Source organism: Ascaphus truei, chromosome 1, assembly GCF_040206685.1.
Source record: "Ascaphus truei isolate aAscTru1 chromosome 1, aAscTru1.hap1, whole genome shotgun sequence".
Lineage (NCBI taxonomy): Eukaryota > Metazoa > Chordata > Amphibia > Anura > Ascaphidae > Ascaphus > Ascaphus truei.
In genome coordinates, this window is record NC_134483.1 from 68,631,196 (window position 1) to 68,657,390 (window position 26,195).

The window sequence follows — 26,195 nt, forward strand, 5'->3', positions numbered from 1 at the left end:
ACATGCAGGGGGGGGGTGAGGTGAGGGAGATGCAGGGGGGGTGATGTGAGGGACATGCAGGGGGGTGATGTGAGGTACATGCAGGGGGGGTGATGTGAGGGACATGCAGGGGGGGGGATGTGAGGGACATGCAGGGGGGTGATGTGAGGGACATGCAGGGGGGGTGATGTGAGGGACATGCAGGGGGGTGATGTGAGGGACATGCAGGGGGGGTGATGTGAGGGACATGCAGGGCGGGTGATGTGAGGGACATGCAGGGGGGGTGATGTGAGGGACATGCAGGGGGGTGATGTGAGGGACATGCAGGGGGGGTGATGTGAGGGACATGCAGGGAGGGGGGGTGATGTGAGGGACATGCAGGGGGTGATGTGAGGGATATGCAGGGGGGGGTGATGTGAGGGACATGCAGGGGGGGGTGATGTGAGGGACATGCAGGGGGGGGTGATGTGAGGGACATGCAGGGGGGGTGATGTGAGGGACATGGGGGGGGAGGGTGATGTGAGAGACATGCAGGGGGGGGTGATGTGAGGGACATGCAGGGGGGGTGATGTGAGGGAGTGCAGGGGAGGGTGATATGAGGGGTGCTGGAGGAGATATGATGATGATAAAATATGTAGGGGGGTCTTTTAAAAATGTATTCAGGCGGTGGTTTTTTAAAAAAAATGTATTGGCGGGGGCATTTTTAATATGTATTGGCGGGGTGGGGTTACATGTATTTAGAGGGATGGTTTTTTTTGGTATGTATTTTGTGGGGGCACTAGTAAGAAAAAATCAGCTGACATTAAAGATTTTCTTTCTATAAAGCCTACTGTATTTATTTTGGTTACAAATGCGTTATTTACATCAGTTATGCACATATATGATGTTTGCAGTACAGTACATGCATCGTAAAGTGGAAAAAAAGTAGTGCTTCACTTTAAGTACATTTTCACTTTACATACATGCTCCGGTCCCATTGCGTATGTTAAAGCGGATAATGCCTGTATATAATTATTTTTTATTTTTTTAATAGGATGTTGGAAAATTTGCTTAATTATGCAACAGTTCGCTTAAAAGTAAAGCAAACGGCAACAGAAAACACAACTGCGTACAACATAACAAAATAGAGACTTGGGTGGAATTGCATGCTTACACGCATTTTGAATAACAAAAGGTTCAGACTAACTTTTTTGTGGGTTTGCAAGGAAATAGTTTGTCTGAAAGTTTGCGGGCTGAAGTTTAACACATTCTCCCATCACTAGCTGTTACTGACTGCATTCATTCTGGGACCCAGTGTTGTGGTTGATTAAATGATTTCCCAGCCTGGAGCTTTTCCATACAGTACATGCCTGAGCAAGTAACACCTGGAATGCAGGAACATGGATATGGTCTGTTTACTTCTACTGTTTGATTTTACTTAACAGAGGAACTCAGGATTGTTGTGATCTAATGAGAGAAGTGAGCTAATAAAAATGTTATTTTTTTACCTAGATAATGTTATTTAAAGTGTAATTTAGCATGATAAAGAAACACAACTTGTTGGTAAAATATATAATGCTCACACAAAATAGAACGCACTATAATCTTAGCTGCGCCTTATAGAAAGGTTAATGCAGCATTTTTGTCTGTCTTATAAATGAAAATGCTGCAGTATACAGGCATACCACGGTTTAAGGACACTCACTTTAAGTACACTCGCGAGTAAGTACATATCTCTCAATAGGCAAACAGCAGCTCACGCATGCGCCTGTCAGCATGTCCTGAACAGCAATACCGGCTCCCTACCTGTACCGAAGCTGTGCGCAAGCGGGGAGACTATAGAGCCTGTTACACATGTGTTATTTACATCAGTTATGCACGTATACAGTATGATGATTGCAGTACAGTATATGCATCGATAAGTGGGAAAAAGGTAGTGCTTCACTTTAAGTACATTTTCACTTTACATACATGCTCCGGTCCCATTGCGTATGTTAATGCGGGGTATGCCTGTACAGCAGTTCTGAGTAGGGCTATACACTTCTACTGGCTATGGCTTGTTGCACTTATAGACCAAAAAGGCATTGGAGTTCCCATTTATAGACACTGCCTCCATTAGGTACCAATAATGCTTTATAATTCCACTCCAAAAATAGATAAATCGTAGATATAAAAAAAAAATGGCATGGAGCAGAACTTTGGTGCTTGTCATGTATGCTGTTAATTAGGACAAGGCAGGTGCAAACCAATTGCTGGCAGGTCTTGTGAGCTTATTCTTTCAGTTCCACTTAACTACATTCTTTATTTTAATGATTTGAGCTTAAAAGCCTAGCATAATATAATACAAATAAAAAATATATACACACACACACCTCAACCCCGTTAAAACGCGGTCCTCGGGGGCCACCCGATCCGACCGCACTATAACCGGGGTCGCGCTAATTTGAAGAAAAAAATGGTCGCCGCGCGCCGAGGAGGGGGGAGGCCGAGTGAGGCGCCGGAAGCCCCACACGTTCCCCCAGCAGCCCCACACGTTCCCCCCAGCAGCCACCGCACTTCCCCCAGCAGCCCCACACGATCCCCCCCAGCAGCAGCACACGATCCCCCCCCAGCAGCCGCACACGATCCCCCCCCCCCAGCAGCCGTACACGATCCCCCCCCCAGCAGCCGCACACGATTCCCCCCCCAGCAGCCGCACACGACCATCCCCCCCCCCAGCAGCCGCACACGATCCCCCCCAGCAGCCGCACACGATCCCCCCCAGCAGCCGCACACGATCCCCCCCCAGCAGCCGCACACGATCCCCCCCAGCAGCCGCACACGATCCCCCCCAGCAGCCGCACACGATCCCCCCCAGCAGCCGCACACGATCCCCCCCAGCAGCCGCACACGATCCCCCCCCAGCAGCCGCACACGATCCCCCCCCAGCAGCCGCACACGATCCCCCCCCAGCAGCCGCACACGATCCCCCCCCAGCAGCCGCACACGATCCCCCCCCCCCAGCAGCCGCACACGATCCCCCCCAGCAGCCGCACACGATCCCCCCCCAGCAGCCACACACGATCCCCCCCATCAGCCGCACACGATCCTCCCCAGCAGCCGCACACTATCTCCCCCCCCAGCAGCCGCACACCGCACACGATCCCCCCCCCCCCAGCAGCCGCACACGACCCCCCCCCAGCAGCCGCACACGATCCCCCCCCCCCAGCAGCCGCACACGATCCCCCCCCCCCAGCAGCCGCACACGATCCCCCCCCCCAGCAGCCGCACACGATCCCCCCCCCCAGCAGCCGCACACGATCCCCCCTCCTCCCAGCAGCCGCACACGATCCCCCCCCAGCAGCCGCACACGATCCCCCCTCCTCCCAGCAGCCGCACACGATCCCCCCTCCTCCCAGCAGCAGCACACGATCCCCCCCCAGCAACAGCACACGATCCCCCCCCAGCAGCAGCACACGATCCCCCCCCAGCAGCTGCACACGATCCCCCCCCCAGCAGCAGCACACGATGCCCCACGCGATGCCCAAGCAGCAGCACCACCAGGGTTAGGAGGGGGGGGCGGGTGCTGTCTGCCTGCCTGTGTCTGTGTGCTGTAAAAAAATAAATAAATTGGGGTCCTTGCTTAAACCGCGTTATAGCGGATTGCGCTATAACGGGGTTCAGCTGTAATATATATATATATATATATGTGTGTGTGTGTGTGTACAGTATATAATCTATCATATTCAGCAGCCCTCTTCGATCTACTGCTTGATGAAGGCCTCCCCAATGATCTTGCAGGTATTGTGATTGCAAGCATCTTTTCTCCACGTTGCTCCAACAAATTTTCTGATTTCATCTTCCCATCATACTTTTGGTCGTCTTGGTCTTTTAATTTCCTTGGAATCCAGTCGAGTACTATCTTTGTCCCAACAATGGTAATTTCTTCTTGCGTTATGTCTGGCACACTGCCATTTTAATTTCTTCACTGGTGTGAGGATGTCATAAACTTGTTTGGTTTCGAACCCATTCATTCTTTGTCTTCTCTCTTCGGGTAATACCCATTATACATCTCTCCATACTTCTTTGAGTTGTCTGAAGCCTCTGAATTATGTTTGCATTTATGGTCGAAGTTTCACATTCATACGTGAGTACAGGCAGAATACACTGGTCAAAAACTTTGGATGGTTCTCTTGCAAGATTGTCTTGTTTCTTCTAAGTGCGCTCCATCCCATCTTCAGTCTCCTTTTGATTTCATTCAATAGGTTCCCATCCATTGTTACCTGCCAGCCAAGGTAGACAGTGGTAGACTATATTTACCAGGGAGGAATCTATTGCAACAGGAGGAAGCCACAACCTCTAGAGTAACAAACGAGGAAGAGGTGCACAGGCGGCTTGATAAAATTAAAGTAAATAAAGCACCTGGCCCAATGACATGCACCCAAGGATTCTAAAGAAATTCAGTAATAGCCAAACCATTACATTTAATATACAAGGACTCCATTTCCACAAGCTCAGTACCAAAAGTTTGCCATTAATCAGATGTGGGGTTTATATTTTAAAGGGAGCTAGATCACAATGGGGAATTACAGACCTGTAAGCCTTAAAATCAATAGCTACTTGAAGGTATAATACTCAGGAATACCTAATGGATAACAAAATTATTAGTAATTTTCAGCATGGATTCATGAAAGATGGATCGTGCCAAACTAACAATCAGTTTCTTTGAGGAAGTTAGTACATTTGCAAAGGCTTTTGATACGGTGCCACATTGTATGGACCCATGATAGGTCTGGCTGCGCACCCTGCAGCACTGGTCCACCTTGCCCCACGACCACGCGCCTCCCTGACAAAAGGGGGGACACCACAGGCAACCTTACCGAGCTGCGTTCCCCTGGAGTGCGCGCTGCGCAGCTGGAGAATCCGGCGCCACTGGCCCTGCCTCAAGTCTCTCCGTTCCCATTGGCGCATCGGTGACACGCAACACGCTTGGACTGCGCACGGACGGCACGCGCACGCAGCAAAACAGAAACTAGCTTCTGCATCAGACACCAGCTGCTGACGATTCCTCCTCAGCCTATCACAGGACCACTTATTGCTGAGTCCTCCCTACTGGCATCCCATTGGTTCCTGCTAGTATATATGCTCAGTCAGCCCCTTGGCAAGATGGCTGAGCATTAAACTTTATTCATGCGAAGTGCTTAATGCAATCCCTGCCTCCTGATCTTGTTTCTAGTACCAGTCTCTCTCTGTGTCTGACCTTGGCTAGCATCTGGACTCCTGACTTCTCAACTCCTGACCCCGGCATTACCTACGACGATCCGCACCTCTCCAATCTCGACCACGGCAAGTACTTACGACAATCCCGACTTCTCCAACCCGACCCGGCTACCCACTACCAATCTACACTGCGGACACTCTCTCGCGGGTGGAGGTCAGTTTATTCACAGTCCCCACCTCGGGCCCCGAGGACGTGTCCTGTTTGTGGTGAGCACTTCATTACGCACGAGGTTAGTATACAAAATAAAGGAAATTGGACTTGGTAAAAATATTTGCACCTGAATTGAAAACTGGTTGAAGTACAGTATAAACAAGAGTTGTCATATATGGAACCTTTTCAGGTTGGGCTACAGTTGTAAGTGGAGTACTTCAAGGATCGGTGCTGTGACCCCTGATTTTTTTACTTTTTTTTATTAATGACCTTGAGGTTGGCATAGAGAGAAAAGTCTCCATCTTTGTTGATGACACAAAATTGTGTAAGTTACTTTAGTAAAATCAAAGCATGATGTAACTTCGCTCCATAAGGACTTGGATAAACTGGAAAATGAGACAGGTAAATGAAAGATGAGGCTTAATACTGATGCGTGTAAGGTTACGTATTTGGGAAACAAGAATAAACAGGCGACTTTCAAATGAAATGGGAAAAAATTAGGTGAATCCTTGATGGAGAAGGATTTAGGAGTGCTTGTAGAGAGCAGGTTTAGCAATAGTGCCCAATGTCAGGCAGTACTGTAGCTGCAAAAGGCAAAGAAGATCTTATCTTACATTTAACAGGGTATGGGTGGAAGGGAAGTAAGCATAATTATGCCACTTTATAAAGCATTAGTAAGACTACACCTTGAATATGGAGTACAGTTTTGTATTTTGGGTACCACTCCATAAAAAATACCTAACGGAACCAGAAAATGTGCAGAAAAGTGCCACTAAATTAATAAAGACAGGATTGATAATCTGATTTATGAGAGACTAGTTAATTTAGATTTGATTACATTAGAAAAGAGGCGTCTAAGAATGGATATGATAACTATATACAAATGCGGGGTCAATACAAGGAGTTTTCAAAAAAACTATTGATCTCACGGGCAATACAAATGTGTAAAATCAGAGCATGTAATTTCTCTCCAGAAGGACTTCGATAGACTGGAAACTTTGCCGGGTAAATGAAGTTAACTACAGGTCAATTTATGGTTGTGCATTTTGAAAACAAGAAAAAAAAGGTCACTTACAAATGAAATGGGGAAAATTAGGAGAATCCTTGGAAAAGGATTTACGAGTTCTTATAGACGTGTATTACTGCTGTGAAGCACTATGTACATAGATGACACTATATAAATATAGATGTACTGTACAGTACATACATATATACCTGTAGAACAAAAGATTGATGAGCGCACACTCCTAATTGCGTAAAAATTAATGTGTATTTAATCAAAATCGGGTAACTGCTAACAATAAATGACATAATAAAACAGAGATGAAACAGTAAAAATGTGGATGCTGTATTCCTTAATAGGAGAGGTAAGTTAGAACCTTGAGGGTTAACAAAGTCTCTGAATTGGTGTTTGTATAAGTGATTGGGAGACTGAGTCCATTTGTCCTCATGAGGTGTGTGAATGATAAAGATGATATAATCACTCCGGCAATGTACTGCAATTTTCACAAACAGTTTCAGATATGAGAGATGTAGATCCTTTTACTCCTGACAGTGCAGCCCCAAAAAATGCTGATTCAGGATCAACGCTGTGTGCACGCCCGTCAGCTAGGCGCCCCTGTGTGAGTCAGAAAGTCTGTTATCGCAGTGTGTGTAAATACGGAGTACCTGATCAGCCAAATTTGAGGTTGTAATGATGTACGGCAGCACAAGCGGGTCCCGTAAGGCTCCGTAGCCTGGATCAACTTGAGCAATTCGGCTCACATATAATGAGGCAGCCACACACCTCCTTCAGAGAAAAACAAACAAACTCCGTGCAGGCGGCTTCTCTGCAATCCGGTGCTTCACCCTCAGGGAAATTCTCAACAGCTGTTCCACTGATTCCAACGTGATGACGCAACCCTCCGCGGTTCGTCAGCTAAGACGCCAACTTCATCAGTGGCTGTCCCAGGGGTGGGCTTAGATGGTATTTATAGCTAATAGCATGAATTCCAATTGGTGGAAGATAATTAGGCAAAGTGACAACTTATAATTAACTGTGTTTTAGGTGTACATATACAATTATTATAACAACCATAACATAGTGACGTATATCAATTAAAAAAATAACAGTGTAAAATTATTCATGTGAATTAAAATACAATATGTAATATATACTAATATCAAGACTGTTACATAACAAATCTTAAATTTCCCAAATTTTTTTTTTGCCATTATGGAAAAAAGAACTGTGATGCTATAGAAAGTAAATAAAAATGTTTGCAGATTGCCAAATATCTGTAAGCATTACTGAGTATAAACCACAAACATGAAGAAAACCAGACCTGCCAGGACAGGCCAAAAAAGACTAAGGAAAATCTGAACACTAGACAATGGTACTAGTGTCCAAATTTTCATTGAGACCCCCTGAAATCAAGCTTTGTAGCTTGAATATCCAGTAGGCCTCCCTATGGGAAAGAACCTTAAATCTGTCACTTGCCAGGACGGAAGGGGAAATTACTTCCAATACCATAATTTTGAGGCCCTCCGTTTTCTTGTCATGGCAATGGAGACAATGTTTGGATACATAGTAATTAGCAACACCATTCACTATGTTTCTACTATGCTCTTAAAACCTGACGCAGAGGGGCCGTGTAGTGCGGCCCACATATTGTAGGCCGCAAATACATGACACCAGGTACACCACAAAGGCGGTTTGACAGTTTATTAAACCTTTTACAGGGACATTTTCCCCATTTGAGAACGATGTAAAATATTTTTTGATATCGAGAAAGGTGCAAGTATTATATTTAAAGTTTCCCATAGGTCTCAGACTGCAACTACCATTGGATGAAGATCTAAGTTTTGTAGGTGCCAACTTACTCTTAGTGCTAAAAGACAGAGATGCCAAATGCTACATTTAATATGACAAAAATGCACCGTGAAATACCGATATATTCTCTTGAAAAATGGTAATTTCGTTAAACCCGTTGGCCAAAGCGTTATAAACCTGCAAGCCACATCAAGGCATGACCATTAGTAGGTTCTAACACTACCTGATTAAAATTCTCATTTACCTTTATATTTGAGGGAGAATGATCACATTGGATCTGTCCAAATCCAGTAACATGAAAAAGACCTGCTAACTTGGAAAGTGTGTGTGTGGGGGGGGGGGGGGATGGGCGAGCTTAAACCCTGGGGGGGGAGGGGCCACTAACCTCCAAACAGCTGAGACAGCTGGAAAAAAAGATAATAAACACATAGAATCCCAACAAGCTCAAGAAACCCTAAAACATACCACATAATATGTATATGTACATAGAGTCAAAAGGAGAGCTACTGAGCGTGCCCAAATGTATACAACAAAAGACAGAAATGCCCAATGCTACATTCAATATGACAAATACACTGTGAAATACCTATATATTCTTTTGAAAAAGGGTCATTTGGTTAAACCCTTTGGTCAAAGCGTTATAAGCCTGCAAGCAACATCAAGGCATGACCATTAGCAGGTCCTAACACTACAGCCGCGGCCCCTTTTATTCTCCAACATCTCCGAATTTTTTCGGGGATATTTTCCGAATGTCACGCACTTCACCGCACTTCACCGCGTTCATACCGCATTCATGTTCATGCATTCAATATTACGAGCGCTACAATACCGGAGCATATTCAGAAGAAAAAAAAATTCTGCATCTGCCGCGGTAATCAGAGTTGCGCCGATACGGCCGCATTAGGATAAAGGCGGCCGCAACTGTACCTGATAAAAATTCTCATTTACCTTTATATTTGGAGGGAGATTGATTACATTGGATCTGTCCAAACCCAGTAGCATTGGGCATTTCTGTAGCTCTCCTTTTGACACTTTTATATACATATATTTATTATGTGGTATGCTTTGGGGTTTCTTGAGCTTGCTGGGATTCTGTGTGTTTACTATTAGTGCTGTCAGCTTTCCTATAGATAAAAGAAGGCTACTTTTCCACATGTCCTCTCAGGATTGGATCATGTGTCAGAATGCCCCAATGGCGTCTCATAATGGTTTCCACCGACCTTATACGATTTGCTACATTTTGCAGTAAAGACTTTCCTATCATTCCAATTGGTCTGTTTCTTTCCAATTTTCATACAATGTTTCTCATTTGTTGATTTTAACAAATCCAATCTCTCCAACCATGCTGCCTTTAGAAAATAATCTTCAATGAGGGATTCTTCAAAGCCTTTTTGGACAAAGTTGTCCTTCAAAAGACTGGACTGTCCAACGAAATCCAAATTTGTTGAGCAATTTCGTCTCAACCGACTAAATTGGCTAAACGGAATGTTCTTTAGCCAACTTTGATGATAGTTACTTTTCGCATGGAGGTAGCTATTGGTAGCTACCACCTTAATGTGCACATCTGTTTGGATTTCGTTACTTGAGTCCATTTTAAGAAGAAGGTCCACATGTACAATACAGGTGGGATCCACAACGTGTGTGAATACCATACCAAATGCATTATTTTAAAAGTGTTGAAACAGATCATTAATGTCCCCCAAATCAGAATGCCAAACTATAAGAATGTCATCTATGAAACGGCCATTTACCAGGTCCGCCCCAAATGGGTTACCAGTCCAGACCTGGCTTTCCTTCCAGCAACCCATAAATAAGTTAGCATAGCTTGGGGTGAACCTGGAACCCATGGCCGTTCCACAAATTTGAAGGCAATACTGTGTTTGGCATCAAAAATTATTGTGTGAGTATAAATTCTATAATACAAAGAACAAACGTGCTCTGTGTATGAGACATTCCACTATCACCATCTAAAAAGTGTTTAACCACAGACAGACCTATGTTATGATCAATGCAGGTATAAAGTGACGGAACGTCACAAGTCGCCCACGAATATGACAACTGCCATTTTATCCTGGCGACGGAGTAGATGACATGCAAGGTGTCCCTAATATGTGACCTCAAAGATGAAACATGGGTCTGTAAATAGAAATCTACATACTGGGACAGATTCGATGTAATCGACTCCGTCCCGGAAACAATAGGCCTGCCTGGGGGATTAATAAGGGATTTGTGCACCTTGGGTAAATGATAAATTATAGGCAGCGGGGGTTGTGTGATACTTAAAAATTTAAGTTCAGTTTGCACTTGGTCTGGACCTTTTTAAGCACAGACTGCAGATCCACCTGATATTGCATGGTGAGGTCAGACCTAATTTTAATATATGATGTTTCATCTCACAAGAGGCAGATTGCTTCACTAATATAGACAATCTTGTCCTGTTAAACAATCCCTCCCCCTTTGTCATCTTGCTTATGACCAGGTCTTTCTTTGTTTGCAATTCCCTCATAGCTAATTCTTCTCCCCGAGAGATATTTCTCTTAAAGGGGTTACTTGATTGTTCCTTACACAGTTGTTGAAAATCGTGATGTACCAAAGTATAAATAAAATTTCCCTTATGTTGGTATGGGAAAAAAAGAGATTTGGATCTGGCAAGTGAACGATAGGACAATTTTCATCAAGTACCAAAGGGTTATAGATAATTGCCACTAAAGGGGTTAACAAATTTTGACAATCCATCTCCTCATTGGACTCCTAGTGTGGCTAAATTTTTTAAATGGGCTTGCTCTCTGACATCAAAAATCGGCTTAGATTTTATTACCATCATTTTTTTTATAAAAAATACCTTTTTAATCTAAGTTTCCATATGAAACTGTTGAGGTCAACAAACAATTCAAATAACTCTGAGTTGGCATTGGGGCAAAAAGACAATCCTCTATTAAGTAATTTATTTTGATCAGGGGAGAGACTATGGGAGGAAAGATTGATTGTACCTGAACCTTCCGGTATTTTCAATCTCCTCGATCTTGCTGCTTTCTTTTCTTGTATTTTTCTCCCGGCCCTGTTTCCTCTTCCGCATATACTCCTCTTGTTTTTGAATCTGCTGGGAAGGTGAAACAAGATTGACTCTTTGGTGAGGGGCCCAAAAATGTTCCCTCGGAGGGTGACCTGTGGGACCCTTCTCTAGAAAAGGATGATTATCTCCATCCTTTTTATGTGCATCCATTTTACGTACTGTACTTGCTTAGGTTTTTCACCTAAACCAACTGGAGAGAGCGAGAACCCTTCCTCAATGTTCTTGTCTTTGTGTTCAGAGTCGATGCCTTTACTCACTGAGACACTCTCCCTATTCATTTTTTTTTTGTCTCAACCGGTTTTTATTAGTTTTTGTGAATAACATAATAGAAAAGGATAGATACAGAAAAAAGAAAAGGGTGAAGGGGGGGATACAACAAAACCCCAACACAATTAAATCAACAATACACTTAAAAAAACAATACTGATTACTTTAACAATACTAAAATAAAACAAAAGATAGATATAGATGTGTGTGTGTATATATATACTGTACATATGGGGGGAGCAGGAGACATTAGTGATAAAAATCTTAATAATTTTCTTGTTTTTTGGTTTTATAGTATAATTTGGTTTATTACTTTTTGAACAATTTTTCCATTGTGGGAACATATTTGTAATTATTAAATTTTAATATCTTCCTGTTCTCAAAAAAAAAAAGAGCATACCACAGATACCTGGGAGATATGCTAATGTAATATGCAAAGTATATTACAATGACTCACGCCCCACACTTTCTAAAAGGATTTCCATAAGAACTACATTGCCAAGCCTATAAGACACCTTTTGAGGAATGAGGTACTGGTGTCAGGTCCAACAGGATCAGAACACACAACCTCTGCTATTCTGGGCAGCAGCTCCAGTAGTGTACTCTCTGGTATCTCAGGTATGCTCCTTTTTGTGCACGAAACACATGGAACTGACAACAGGAAATGTAAGTGGTCTCCTTTAAAAGGAAGCCAGGAGTCCATGAGTACTGTATGTTTAGCTGCAGCTGTGAGCAGTAGAGCTCAAAAGTACGCTGTGACAGTAGAGCTACCCAGCAGCTGGTTTAGTTCCTGCCTAGAATAGCAGCAGCTCTTTTGCTCTCTAAAAATTCAAATCACTCTGTAGATTTTCAGCGATAGAAAAATAAAATGAATTGGCCTTTTTGAGGCAAAGCTGCGAAAGAAAAGAACTTGCGGATTCGAATTTCTGTGAAAATTTTGCCCATCTCGACTAATCTCAAATACCAACAGCTTCATAGAAGACCCCGCACATTTCCTCAGCAAACTTCAGCACATGAAACAATTACAGTACTACCCAAAACACTACTAGTTGCCACTGACGTAGAAGCCCTGTACAGCAACATCCCTCACAAGGATGGCATTGATACATGCCTAAAATTTCTTGCAACATCTTCTGTGGGTCAGAAATACTGTACAGTGCTTCCAAACTGATAGAATATATCCTCACGCACAACTACTTCAGCTTCAACAAGGGAATTTACCTGCATATTATGGGGACCGTAGTGGGCACCAGGATGGCAGCGCAATATGCCAGGTCTTGAACAGTGATTCTTAGCCCCCAGACCACCACAAACCTTACAAATATTATTGATACATCGATTTTATATGTTTATAATATGGACAGAGGGACACGAAAATCTGAAACCATTTCACCAAGTCCTTCAACTCATTCCATCCATCAGTTAAACTGAAATAGATTACATAGCGAACCTGGTGAACTTTGTGGTAGCACAGTAAAAGTGAATAATGGCATATGCCACACATCCGTACATAAGAACTCACAACTCTGACTAATTCATCCAAAGACGATCACCAAAACAAGTGTTTCTGCACCACAACAACATCCCCTACAATAGATAATAAGAAAAGCAACCACACACATGCCAATAGTAGCTACATACAACCCTACTCTTGAATACAAAATAAACAAGGACCAGCAACCCATATTGACAAAGGATGACACACAAAAAAAATCTTCCACAAACTTACAATCCTTGCATTCTAGATACTGCCAAACCTCAGGCAGAAATTAGTCAACAGAAAAACATATAAGGACACAATGGTAATGGTACAAGACCATGCAACATCACACAATCCAAACATACATGCAAATATCCCACAGACAAATAAAATTAAATATAATAAGGATCGCACTGCTTCTCATCCAGGTGTGTGGCATATATGATTGAATGTAGCAAATGTGACCAAGGATGCTATATTGGTAAAACTCGCCTGAAATGTCAAACTAGAGTGAACCCGAGCAGACAGAAGTGGATGGAAGGTTTTGGTGATCATTCAAACCTACTGTACAGTACACCATTGCTGGTATTGAGTGAATGAATCCAATATACTTCCCTTCTTAGGAGAAATGTCTCCCTCTCTGGAATCCTACGTCTTGGCGGTACATATTCAATACCCTTAATCCTTAGAGATGAGACCGTATGCCTGTGTTGCACACAATGTTGTGCCAATATATAGAATTACCGCCTTAATGTGTCTGGGGTTTCTAACAGTCTCAAGAATGTCTGTGATTTTTCTCCCTGACTCTCTGACACTTGAATCCTCTGCCCCTATCAGTCCACCTCCCACTGCTGCTGGGTGCTTAGTTCTCTGCATTTCTCACCGTCCCTTTCATCCATTTATTATCCTGTCTATTTTTACCAAATAAAATATGCTTTATTGGCATGTCATAATGCATTACAGTTTTGCCAAAGCAAAGCGTCTCAGCCTATGACAGATGCCGATACTGTATGTGCAGGGATTTCTGCAGTGGTGCATTCATCTTCTCTTAGGAGTATCACACTTTTTTGTGTATCCTCAGTCTATATTGTAAATGTTTTTGATCTGAGCTGTGAGCACTCCTCCTGTTGGAGTGTTTTTTTGCGGTGCAGCAGGAAGTCTGTGTCTCATCTCCTACCTCTCCCCACTCACCCTGCTGGCACATTCCTCTGTCCCACTGCCATTCACTCTTTTTTTTCCTTAAGATTGTTTTCTTGTTTTTTTGCTTCTGTGTTAAACTGTTGTCTTTTAAATATAGTGTTAGCCGATTATCACATACTTTTAAGGTACTTACTCATTCGTTTTACACAGGGACTTCATATTAACAGCTACGTTCTCATTCTGATGCTTTCGTGAGGAATTCCACTTGCATTCTGTCAGTGAAATATGTAGCATGAAATTTATATTAATGGTTTAGCTGCCTGGCTGGAATTCTAGCTTTGATTTTTACAGCATAGCACATAACTACTTCAAACACGCAAAACAGATCTCAAAAAGGTTAATTGGCTTCATGTTGTACCTTTTTGAATGTTAGCAGAATTAGCAATTAACTTCAGAGAAAGACATTGGCGCCAGCAATCACAAACAAACCACACACAGCTGTTTAGTAATGTGAGTTAATGAACCAAGAGAGACATCAACTGGTAATAACTCTTAGTATATGTTTTGGGAAATGAGGCATTAAGGCATTTCATGTTTGTTTATGTGAATGTATTTGAGCATGTTCCTTTGCGTGTCAATTAAGGCCCAAGTCTACAGGAGCCGTGACGACTACTCCTATAAGACTACATTACACATTTTAGACAGACCTTTCGTAACCTAATCACCTTTTTAACGGAGTGACAAGTAGTGTGCAAATAAAAATCTAGCAATATTGACCTTACATTGAAGGGTTACGTAACACATATCCACTCAGACTGAATTATGTTTTACGAGTGATCCTACTTCATTCATTTAGTCTCTTGGCGGAAAAACTGGTGCAAACAGATTTCTTTAGTAAATCTGTTACAGATTTTTACGAGTTTCACAGCCTGTGGATTTTGGTATTATAGGAGACATACAAGACATAGGGCCTCATGCACTTAAGTCCGATAGAAAAAATCGCCAGGGTTTTTAAATCGCCATTTTTTTACAGTGTTGCTATCACGGTATGCAGAAAGCCCCGCATACCAGTGATGGCAACATTTCAACATGGATAGGAGATACCGGCACCCGATAATGGGGCCTGTATCTCGGGAAGCAGGGGGTCCCCGAAGCTAAAATCAAAGTGGTTCGGCTCAGGAGACCCCCCTGCTCCCGCACACTAGACGACAGAGAAGCCCAATGCTACATCCAACATGACAGAAATACACAGTAAAATACTTATATATTCTCTTGAAATAGGGTCATTTAGTTTAACCCTTTGGCCAAAGCGTTGTAAGCTTGCGAGACACGTCTAGGCAGACACCTGTTCGCAAGTCCTAACACTACCAGATAAAATACTAATATACCTCTATTAGGATTAAAATTCTCATTTACCTCTATTAGGAGGGAGAAAGACCACAGTGGGTCTATATCCAGCAGAATGGGGTACTTGCAAACTAGGGAAGTGGGGAGGGGCGGGCTTAAAACCTGGGAAGGAGGAGCCACTAACCTCCACCAGCTGGAACAGCTGAGAATGGGTTTACAAAACACAGAACCCCAGCAAGCTCTTTTTGGGAACCCCTGAGCCCCCACAAAATATATATACAGCCCCGACACAGCTTATTCTCACACTTCCCGCATGGCAGGATGCGTGCGGGCAGCGTGGAGACGCGTCCGGTCCGCGCATCACTGTGACGTCACTGTCACGTGCGCGCCCGGTTTCCCCGACACCCCTGAAGGTTTGAAGTGAGGTAAGCGGGGGTGCGGGGAAGCAGAGGGGCACAGCAGGAGCAGCTAGGGGGTCGGGAAGGGGGAGCAAAATGCCATGCGAGCGGAGGGGGTGCACGGAGGAGATGCGGCTGGCGCCCGGTCTAGTTTCAGGCGCCAGCCGGAGTAAGCCCCGGTCAACCGGCGGCTTTTGTTAGAATAGGCTGTGTCGATACTGTATGTATATGTGTCAAAATGGAGTGCTATTGAGCGTGGCATATGTATACAACAGACGACAGAGAAGCCCAATGCTACATGCAACATGACAGAAATACACAGTAAAATACTTATATATTCTCTTGAAATAGGGTCATTTAGTTTAACCCTTTGGCCAAAGCGTTGTAAGCTTGCGAGCCACGTCAAGGCAGACACCTGTTCGCAAGTCCTAACACTACCAGATAAAATACTAATATACCTCTATTAGGTTTAAAATTCTCATTTACCTCTATTAGGAGGGAGAAAGACCACAGTGGGTCTATATCCAGCAGAATGAGGCACTTGCAAACTAGGGACATTGGCGCCAGCAATCACAAACAAACCACACACAGCTGTTTATTAATGTGAGTTAATGAACCAAGAGAGACATCAAATGGCAATAACTCTTAGTATATGTTTTGGGAAATGAGGCATTAAGGCATTTCATGTTTGTTTATGTGAATGTATTTGAGCATGTTCTTTTGCGTGTCAATTAAGGCCCAAGTCTACAGGAGCCGTGATGCGACTCCTATAAGACTACATTACACATTTTAGACAGACCTTTCGTAACCTAATCACCTTTTTAACGGAGTGACAAGTAGCGTGCAAATAAAAATCTAGCAATATTGACCTTACAATGACGGGTTACGTAACACATATCCACTCAGACTGAATTATGTTTTACGAGTGATCCTACTTCCTTCATTTAGTCTCTTGGCTGAAAAACTGGTGCAAACAGATTTCTTTAGTAAATCTGTTGCAGATTTTTACGAGTTTCACAGCCTGTGGATTTTGGTATAATAGGAGACATACAAGACATAGGGCCTCATGCACTTAAGTCCGATAGAAAAAATCGCCAGGGTTTTTAAATCGCCATTTTTTTACAGTGTTGCTATCATGGTATGCAGAAAGCCCCGCATACCAGTGATGGCAACATTTCAACATGCATAGGAGATACCGGCACCCGATAATGGGGCATGTATCTCGGAGAAGCAGGGGGTCCCCGAAGCTAAAATCAAAGTGGTTCAGCTCAGGAGACCCCCCTGCTCCCGCACATTATTAATAAAAATGTAATTAAAGCAGCTTCATTACGTTGGCTCAATGAAGGGGTTCAACACCAGTGCCATGTTTATTGTGGGTAGCGGGGGTGGGTGAAGGTGATATTTGGCCCTTGGTGGGTTTTAGGCCTTGCGGGGGTCTTGCGGGTGGCCTTCACCCCTTCATTACCTTAGCAGTTAGTACCGCTAAGGTAATGAAGGGGTTAACCCCTCCCGCTACCACCCGGTAGGCCTAAACACCCATCTTTGGGGCTAATACCCCGTTCACCCACCCCCGCTACCCACAATAAACACAAACACACAGAACAGCCAACTACCCACCTACTGGGCCCCCAATAAAATTACAATATCTAATAAACTACAATACATAACCCCACCCCCTGTGCTCCCACATAAAACCATGATTTATTTTTTTAGACACAGGATTAATATCACAGGCCGGTGGGGGTCCCCAAGGCCCACAGTGCACCTCGGGGGGTTCCCACTGGTGTCTGTTGGCCCTCCCGTGGTCCCCGCTAGGCTCCGTGGGCCTCCAGGTGGTCCCCGTGGGTGTTTGGGGGTCCCTGGGTCATCCCCACGGGTGTCTGGGGTCCCTCGGGTGGTTTCCACAGGTGTCTGTGGGCCCGGTTAGGTTATGAAGGGGTTACGTTCACCCACAATCCACCCGCAAGGCCTAAACACCCACTAAGGGCCAAATATCACCTTCACCCACCCCCGCTACCCATAATAAGCATGGCACTGGTGGTTAACCCCTTCATTGCCTTCGCGGTTAGCCGCTAAGGTAATGAAGTGGCCTGTAAATGCATTTTTATTGCTTGGGATTCATGCCGGGGGTCTCCGGTGCTGATATTAATGGATATCAGCTCCGGAGTCTCCCGGCATGAATCCGATGCAGGAAAAATGCATTTTATTTTCTAAGTGCCGTCTCACAGCTTCTCCCCACCTTCTTGCCAACTTTTTGTGGTGAGGCGATATGGAGAGGAAACCAGCTGATCGGGGCTACTAGAATTGAGCGAGTTTGAGAAGCTGGCGATAAGTGGCTTATCGCCGGGCGTTTGGCGGGTTATTTTTCTCAGCAAAAAAAAGCGGCGATTTTTGTTTTTTTCGGGGCTTACTGAATAGCAGTAGGCTTTTGTTGGCGATAAGCTGGCGATAAGGGCCTTATCGCTGCTTATAGCATGAGACCCATAGTCAAAATACAAGCGCATTCAATAAATATGCAAGCCATGGAGGTAAAGTGCATCTGGAGTCAGTAGTGTAGGTATAAATAATTTCAAGCTGGAATACTACATTCCCCCCCATTTTTTTTCTTATTATTTTTATATGTAAAGCATGTGCCAATTTATAATTCTATATTCTTACCTAAGCTGGCAATCGTTTGGTGCTCCTGTTATAAATACATATAAAAATCCTTATTGTGTGCCTAGCATAATGGCCACCTTCTGACTAGGTGAAATGCTGCAGCTGATATGTAACATTATATTACTATGTGTAACATATTATTGTTACAGCTTTCAGAGTAATAGTTGGTCTGCTGTTTGGAGCAAAGCAATAGATCTGTTTGTGATACTTTGTTGCCAAAATGCAGACCTCATAAAGATGTGTGTCAGAGCTTGTTTCAAAAGAGGAAATGGATATGACTTTCTAAATGGTTGCAGTAGCAACCAAAAGATGATCAGTACATTAAGGGCTGTTCTATAGAGGGTGTGCTTGCTGCGCCGTGCGCGGCAGTTATAGTTGGCTGTAGTTAGTCAGTCTTTCTATAATAGGACCGCGCTGAAATGTATATGTGTGTGTTAATAAATAATTTATTCTTACCAACGTATTTATTTATTAGAACCGTATTTATAACACACAATCTACACACATATACACACACACACACAGTACCTCACTGTATCGCTCACAGCATACACACAAAAAGAGTGTGGCACGTGCACGCGCGTTTGCACAGGCACGCGCGAGTGCACGGCCGCACACACTATATTACGGGCCTTAGAGAGAAGTTGTGCACAGTTGGTATTCTTTTAGGAAGGGATCGAGCATTCCATAGAACACATGAAAAAGGGGGAAAAGCCATGTGCAAGTAGGGGCCAAATATCATTTGCAAGACTTACAGCTTTTAGTTATCAGAGTGAGAAGGTAAGGTAGTTGAGGGTGAGCAAGTGGAGTTATGTTAGGGACCAAGATCTGTGGCCAAAAGGATGACAGGAGATGAGAGGAAGACTTGTAAGAGCAGTCTTGGAAAGAGAGGCGGTAGAAGTAAATGCAAGAAGCAGGGGCGTTCATTCTAAATTACATTTTTATTTTGTTTTATAATGTTAAAAAATATACAGAACATATGTTATCATGAATAAAAACATATTTTCAAGCCAAGCATCTTATCTATGAACCAGTACTTACCTGTACGTTTCTCTGTTAGACTTTTCTATGTTTATAGAGACTATTTTGAAACTTGGAGACTGAGTAGGTCACCCGTGTTTGCAGAACTTTTTATGATTTAAAAATGTCATTTATTTTGTAGTGTAGAGTTATTGTAGCTGTGTATGTTTGTTGCAGTTTATGATCAGTTTAACGAGAAGAACGTTATAACTCTTTATCGGTATCATTATACACACGTTTTAAGACCTTACGTGTTCCTATGTGAAATGTAGGGGAACATCTACCCGAAATATATACTGTATGAGGAATTGATTTGTAAGTTCCTAAAACTTGATGTATGTTTGTTTTATTTCCTTAGTGCAAACCATGTATGCAGCCCTTTACATGGATACCATACAAGACATGTTACAGGGAATTATATTCAAACATTTGTATAGATGTATTAAATATACCGTGGTCCCAACATTACCACGGTAACAGACACGGAAGAGGACGGTTCTGCTCTTCCATTGAGATTCTGTTGTCAGCTCCTGTATGACGTGCTGAATGAGGGCTTCATAAGGGCACCCCAGTGGTTAATGGCTGCCAGAATCATCATGGTAAAATTTATCATAATACTGTGTACAGTAGCTATTGTGTACTTCTTACAATGAGAAAGCTACAGTGATGATGTATCCAGTATTTGTATTCCACCAATATTTTTTGACCTCCTCTTCCAGCTTCTCCGGTGGCAAAAAATAAGGCCCCTAACACCATGGAAATTCCCCTGTGTAGTCTTGCACCCGCCCCTTGAAAACAGGGCCATGCCCCCTGAAGCTAGGGCCTCTCCCCTATGAGCAATTGCTTGCTTCTATAATCAGATGGGGTGTAGAACACTGTGCCTCATGTCACAGCTTCTCAATAAAAGAAACAGATTCAGAACTTAAAGTGCTTTGATTGGGTGCTTAATGTATTAGATTGCCATATAAAGACTGAAAGGGACAATAGTTTAGTAAACTAAATAAATGCTAACACATTTTTAAGGCCTTATCCTTCAGCTGAATACTACATTTATATCATGGCAGAATGTCTGAAAATTGCGATTGTTATAAAGTTTATTTATTTTTTCCTTCTCTTTTTGCTTCTAGCTTCTTTTTATGGTGAAAGCTATATTGAGTTAAAAACTCTGGAAACCTTCTCTGAGCCATCTCTTGAGCTTCGTTTTCGAACTAGCAAGCCAAATGGATTACTTTTTCTTGCAGCCGGGAAGAATGAGTACTGCTTGGTTCAACTACACTCAGGACGTGTACAGGTAAAATATAAATGCAGTAGACTCATCCTACATTCTTTGTTTTATTTGGTTGTGCTCTGGAGCCATCTATGTGCTTCTTTCTACTGTGCTATTGTCTCCTCATCTTGTCAATGGAGCAACATTTTTATTGATTTATAACAGCTGCAGAGAGGAGTTGGGAATGCACCATGGTGAAAACTGCCTTCTGCCATTGCATAGTTTCAGAAACATTTTGCACAGGGGAAATGGAAATGGGTACACTATTGTTTCATTATTCAGAAAAGTGTAAGCTTTCTGTTTTTGTTTTGTATTTGAAAAACGATTTAAAAAAAAAATTCATTTGTTGGCTCTTCTTCCAAATCACCGTATCCCAGAAATCTACACACTGTTCTACACGTCTCCCCTCCTCCCCCCCTCGTGGTTCCATAAGCCTTATCTGATATTTGGATTGAAGTGAGCATGAATAATTATCCCTCCCTTATCCGACACATTTCTTCTGTGAAGACTTCTTTTTATTATATGACCCGTTTAATAATTATGGGTGATAGTAGGTATTCCGTTAACCTTATTATTCATTTGTTTTCCCCCTATCGCTTTTCATGTGTCTCATCATGCTGTGCAAGGCCTTCAATGTTACTACTAATTTCATTTGTACTTATGATACCTTAACCAAAATGGTTAAATGAAATTATTATTGTGTCAGCACACCACAAATATATAGTTGCCACGGTACATCATAAAGCTGTTCAACATTGTCTTAGGCATACAGTACAAGAAATGTAGGGTGTGGGGATCGCTTCAGGATTGGCCTTACAAATGAGTTGGAATTACTTCCATGACAGAAATTAATTGCTGATGTGTCTGCAATGGCATGATCAAGCTTGCAATGCAATAAACTGCTCTTTTCATGTTAATATGTGCAGAGGGTGATGAAGCAAATCAGTGTTAAGTTTGACATTTTTAGATCCAGGATTTATTTCATTTGAAACTAGTGGCACAATAATAAGGAACCCTGGCTTATTTGCCGCAACTTTATATTTTGATTAGTGATTACCCATTGTTTCTTTAATCATTCATATTTATCTCATGGTTAACTACAGCAATATGACATGTACTGCAGACATAGAAAATATGGGTAATGTTACATTTTAAAACACATAGGAATTATAGGTCTGTTAATGTAATATATTTTTTTGTTTCTTTTAGGTAAAAGTGAACTTTGGAGAAGGTGAACAAGTTCTTCTCTATGACCAGGGACCTCGACTAGATGACTTGGATTGGCACTCAGTCAAATTAAATCAGGAAAATGCATTTCTTGTTCTTACTATTGACAAAAACTATAAAGTCAGTGTAAAAATGCCTGGAGGGTCGCATAAACTGAAGGTTCAGCATGGCCTGTATGTTGGTGGACTTGGGGAACTCGATGTTCCTTATGCAAAAAGAGTACATGGTAACTTCAGAGGATGTCTAGATGATGTTGTATTCAATGAGCATGAATTTCTTTCGTCACTGAGACCATATCCTGGATTAAAAAGTGTTTATGAAGTGTCTCTTGGATGCAGTGATGAGTTCTTTATAAGTGAAGATGACCCCATCAGCTTTTTCAGCTCCAAGTCCTACATAGCTTTCCCTCCTTGGAATGTTGAGGGAGGTGGACTCTGGGAGTGTTTGGTTCAAACCTCAGCCGGAAGAGGTTTACTTCTTTATCATTCTGGAAAAGTAGGGGATTTTGTTTCATTGGAAATACAAGACTGGATTATAAAGGCTCGCCTGGGAAAAGGGAAAAATACAGTTCAGCTGTCTTCCTTAAGTCCCATTACTGAAAATAAGTGGCATTACATTATGCTTAAAATCACAGCAAGACATCTGCATCTGACAGTAGATGAAAACACTGCAAAGACTGCACTTACTACACACACAAAGGCTCTTCAACTAAATGGACCCTTGTATGTAGGTGGTGTAGATGATGCTATTCGCCTGGAAGTAGTAAAGTTAGATCTAGCTGCAGTTTCTGGGAAGTATGCTAAAGGAGGCTCATTTAAAGGATGCATGAAGAATATAAAAATCAATTCAATAAAGTATGGGTTAAAGAATGTGTTGGTTACTAAAGATATCTCACCTGGTTGCAAAACTGAAACAATAATAAGTACTATTCCAGTATTAAAAACAGAAACCCCTCATTTGACAACAGTAGGTCCGACTGCTAATTTAATAACTACCACTGTGGTCCCACAAAGAACCCACATCAAAGACAGCTTTGTAGTTCTGAATAACTTGGTAGTTCAGGAGGGTGGCAGAGCATCTTTGCAATCTAAACATATCAAAGTGAATTTGGATTTTAAAAAGCTTGGACTTCGTCAATCACAAGTTATCTTTAAAGTACTGGAGTACCCACAACATGGCCAGTTAAAAATAGAAGTTTCGTCTCAGGAGGAGGACATGTTCACAATGCTAGATCTTTGGCATGGGCGAATTACATATGTTCACGATGGCTCTGAGGGACCAAGGGATCATTTTAGCTTTTCAGTTGCAACCAGCAGTAAGAATGAGATGCCTTCATATCTACAAGGCGCACAGCGGCATGTGTTTAATATCACAGTCACACCAACAAATGATGCTCCTGAACTTGTTCTGCCAGAAGGTAATCTTTTTGTATTACTGGAAAACTCCAAGAAACATATTGGTGCTAATCTGATAAAGGTTTCTGATGTAGATACAGAACCCCAGGGTTTGAATTTAGTAGTCCTTGGTAACCTTAATGCAGATGCTGGATTTTTAGAAAATTTAAGAGATCCAGAGAAAGCTGTTACTGCATTTTCTTATTCTGACTTACTTGAAGGAAACATATTTTATGTCCACCATGGCGTCAAGAACTCCAGGCTTGTACTAAGAGTTAGTGATGGTGACAAGGTGAGTAACACCGTGGTGCTACGCATTTTGGCTGTGCCTCTTGATTATAAAGTAGCCAATAACAGCGGAATTGAAGTAATACGGGGGGAAAGCGCTTTGATACTGACCAGCAGCTTGGCAGTGGAAACGAATGCTGTGAACCAAGACATGGACATTAAATATGACATTACTGAAACGCCAAGGTTTGGTCAAATCCAGCGACGGAGCTCTGGAAATGAGTGGCGGCCTGTGACCTCATTTTCACAGCGATCTCTTGAGCGTGAGCGAGTGCGATACCGGAGTACTTTTAATGAAATCCAAGAGACTGATGTGACAGAATACTTTAAATTTAAAGTCACCATCGCAAATAAGTCCAGTGAAGAACTAGTTTTTCCTATTCATGTTAAATGGCTTAAATATGCATTGGTGAACAATTTCCCCTTGACTATTGAGAACACAAAAAGGACGCCTCTTACCTCTGATAACATTCTGGCTGTGGTAGAGGGAATCAAAATACAGGGAAAAGATATTATTTTTAAATTACTCTCACTGCCCAAAAAAGGAAAGATTCTTCTTAACAACAAGGTTTTAAAGAAAAATGCAATGTTTAGCCACGTGAATATTACAGGTGGCAAAGTAGAATATGAACTGATTGACCGACCTCATGAAGACTCCCAAGATTCCTTTAGCTTCTCATTGTTCACAAGATACGCGGAGTCTAAATCACATGATTTCATAATAAATATTAAGGCTGACTTGAATAGCGTTATTTTTACAAACAAAGGCTTGTCATTAATCGAAGGGGAAGCAAGGCTTATAACTAAGGCTGAACTGCTGGTGCAAACTTTGAATAACAAAAGCTTTAGCTATAAGGTTTCAAAGAGTCCTCAACATGGGAAGCTGAAGCTGATTAATTTTTCAGACTCGCTGCTAAGTAATGATAACATAACTGCCTTTTCTAATCAAGATATTTTAGGTGAACGTCTCATGTATGTCCACGACGACTCTGAAACTGTGTCTGACTCATTTACAATGATTGCCTCCTCTGAAGTCTCTGTTCATGAGAATCTTGGTCAGCCTCTGCAGGCTGAATTTTCCTTTAACATATCTATAGAACTGAAGAATGACGAGAAACCAGTTCGTGTGGTAGATAAGCTTTTTCATATAGTTAGGAATGGTCAGAGGTTGTTGACACTGGAAGACCTCTGCTACCATGACCCAGACTCCGATTTTAGTGATGGAGAGCTATTATATACAAGACGTGGAATTCCTAATGGAGATTTGGTATCAGCTGATGATTTATCTAACAAACTCTACCAGTTCACCCAGGAAGACTTGGAGAAAAATCGCGTCCTGTTTATACACCATGGAAGTGATTATGGTCGCTTTGTTTTATTTGTAACCGATGGAAAACATTACACATCCTCACTTCTGGAAGTTAGTGCATCTGAGCCTTATGTGCAAATAACAAACAATACCGGAATGTTAGTGCAAAAGGGAAAGGACAAAATACTAACAACAGCCAACATTAGTGTTGTAACAAATGTGTACACTAAAAGTGATGAGGAGATTGTGTACGATATACATCTGCCACCAAAGTATGGAAAAATCTATGTACGAAATTCGGCAGCAGAATCTTTTACATACCACGATTTAAGAAGAGGCCATGTGGTTTATACACACGATGACAGCAACAATCTTTTGGACAAATTTCATTTGACAGTAAAAGTCAAGACTATTAATGTGACCATTGAAATTAAGGTACGTGTGTATTTGGAAAGCCATCAGCGGCCACCAAACGTGCTACACATTAACAGCCTTGTGGTTGAAGAAGGAAAGCCGGTTAAAATCAACAAGAACAAGTTGGAAGTGAGTTACTGTCATTTTATCTCCAAGTTAAACATGCATATTGACTAAGCCACACATATGAGATTATGGGGGAGATTCATTAACCTCCAATATGTTTAATTGCACCTGTATCCTAATTTAACTGCCATTCAAGTAAATTGCAGTTAATGTGGATTCCCTGTGCAATAACTTGTATCAAAGGGTTAGCGAATCTTCCCCTATTTATTAAGGCAAAATGCTTAGGTGCACAGCAGTTATAGTTTTTCTTTTGCAATTGTTCTGCTTGCAGTTGAGTAAAAAGTGAAGAGCATATTAATAATGTTACTTACATTTCACATCGATCATTGCCAGAGAATTTTATGCCACTTGGCAGAGTTGTTGACACTATCTCCTAATTCCTCCTACAGTCAATGCAGAAATCTCAAACTGATGCAAAGGAGGGTAGGAGAAGTGAACAGTACCTTAGAATGTGTGCCTGTTCATTGACTTGATGAAAATATATTCTAGATAAACTGACCTCAGAGTTGAAATAAGGTAAAAGTACCCAGCCATCGAATATAATCTGTATCATTGGTTTCGTAGTTCACCCGTTTTATTTTATTTTTGGGGTTTGTTTGATTAAATA

General features: G+C 42.3%; 1 protein-coding gene across 1 annotated transcript in view; it reads left to right on the forward strand.

Annotated features, from left to right (window-relative positions):
• The first annotated feature begins 19,385 nt into the window (after window positions 1-19,385).
• LOC142502468 (chondroitin sulfate proteoglycan 4-like) overlaps window positions 19,386-26,195 on the forward strand; it is a 39,585-nt gene continuing 32,775 nt past the window's right edge. The window contains exons 1-3 of the mRNA XM_075613923.1: window positions 19,386-19,443; window positions 20,691-20,854; window positions 22,040-25,591. Of these exons, the coding sequence (XP_075470038.1) occupies window positions 19,386-19,443; window positions 20,691-20,854; window positions 22,040-25,591 (3,774 nt within the window). The remainder of the gene's footprint in view (window positions 19,444-20,690; window positions 20,855-22,039; window positions 25,592-26,195) is intronic.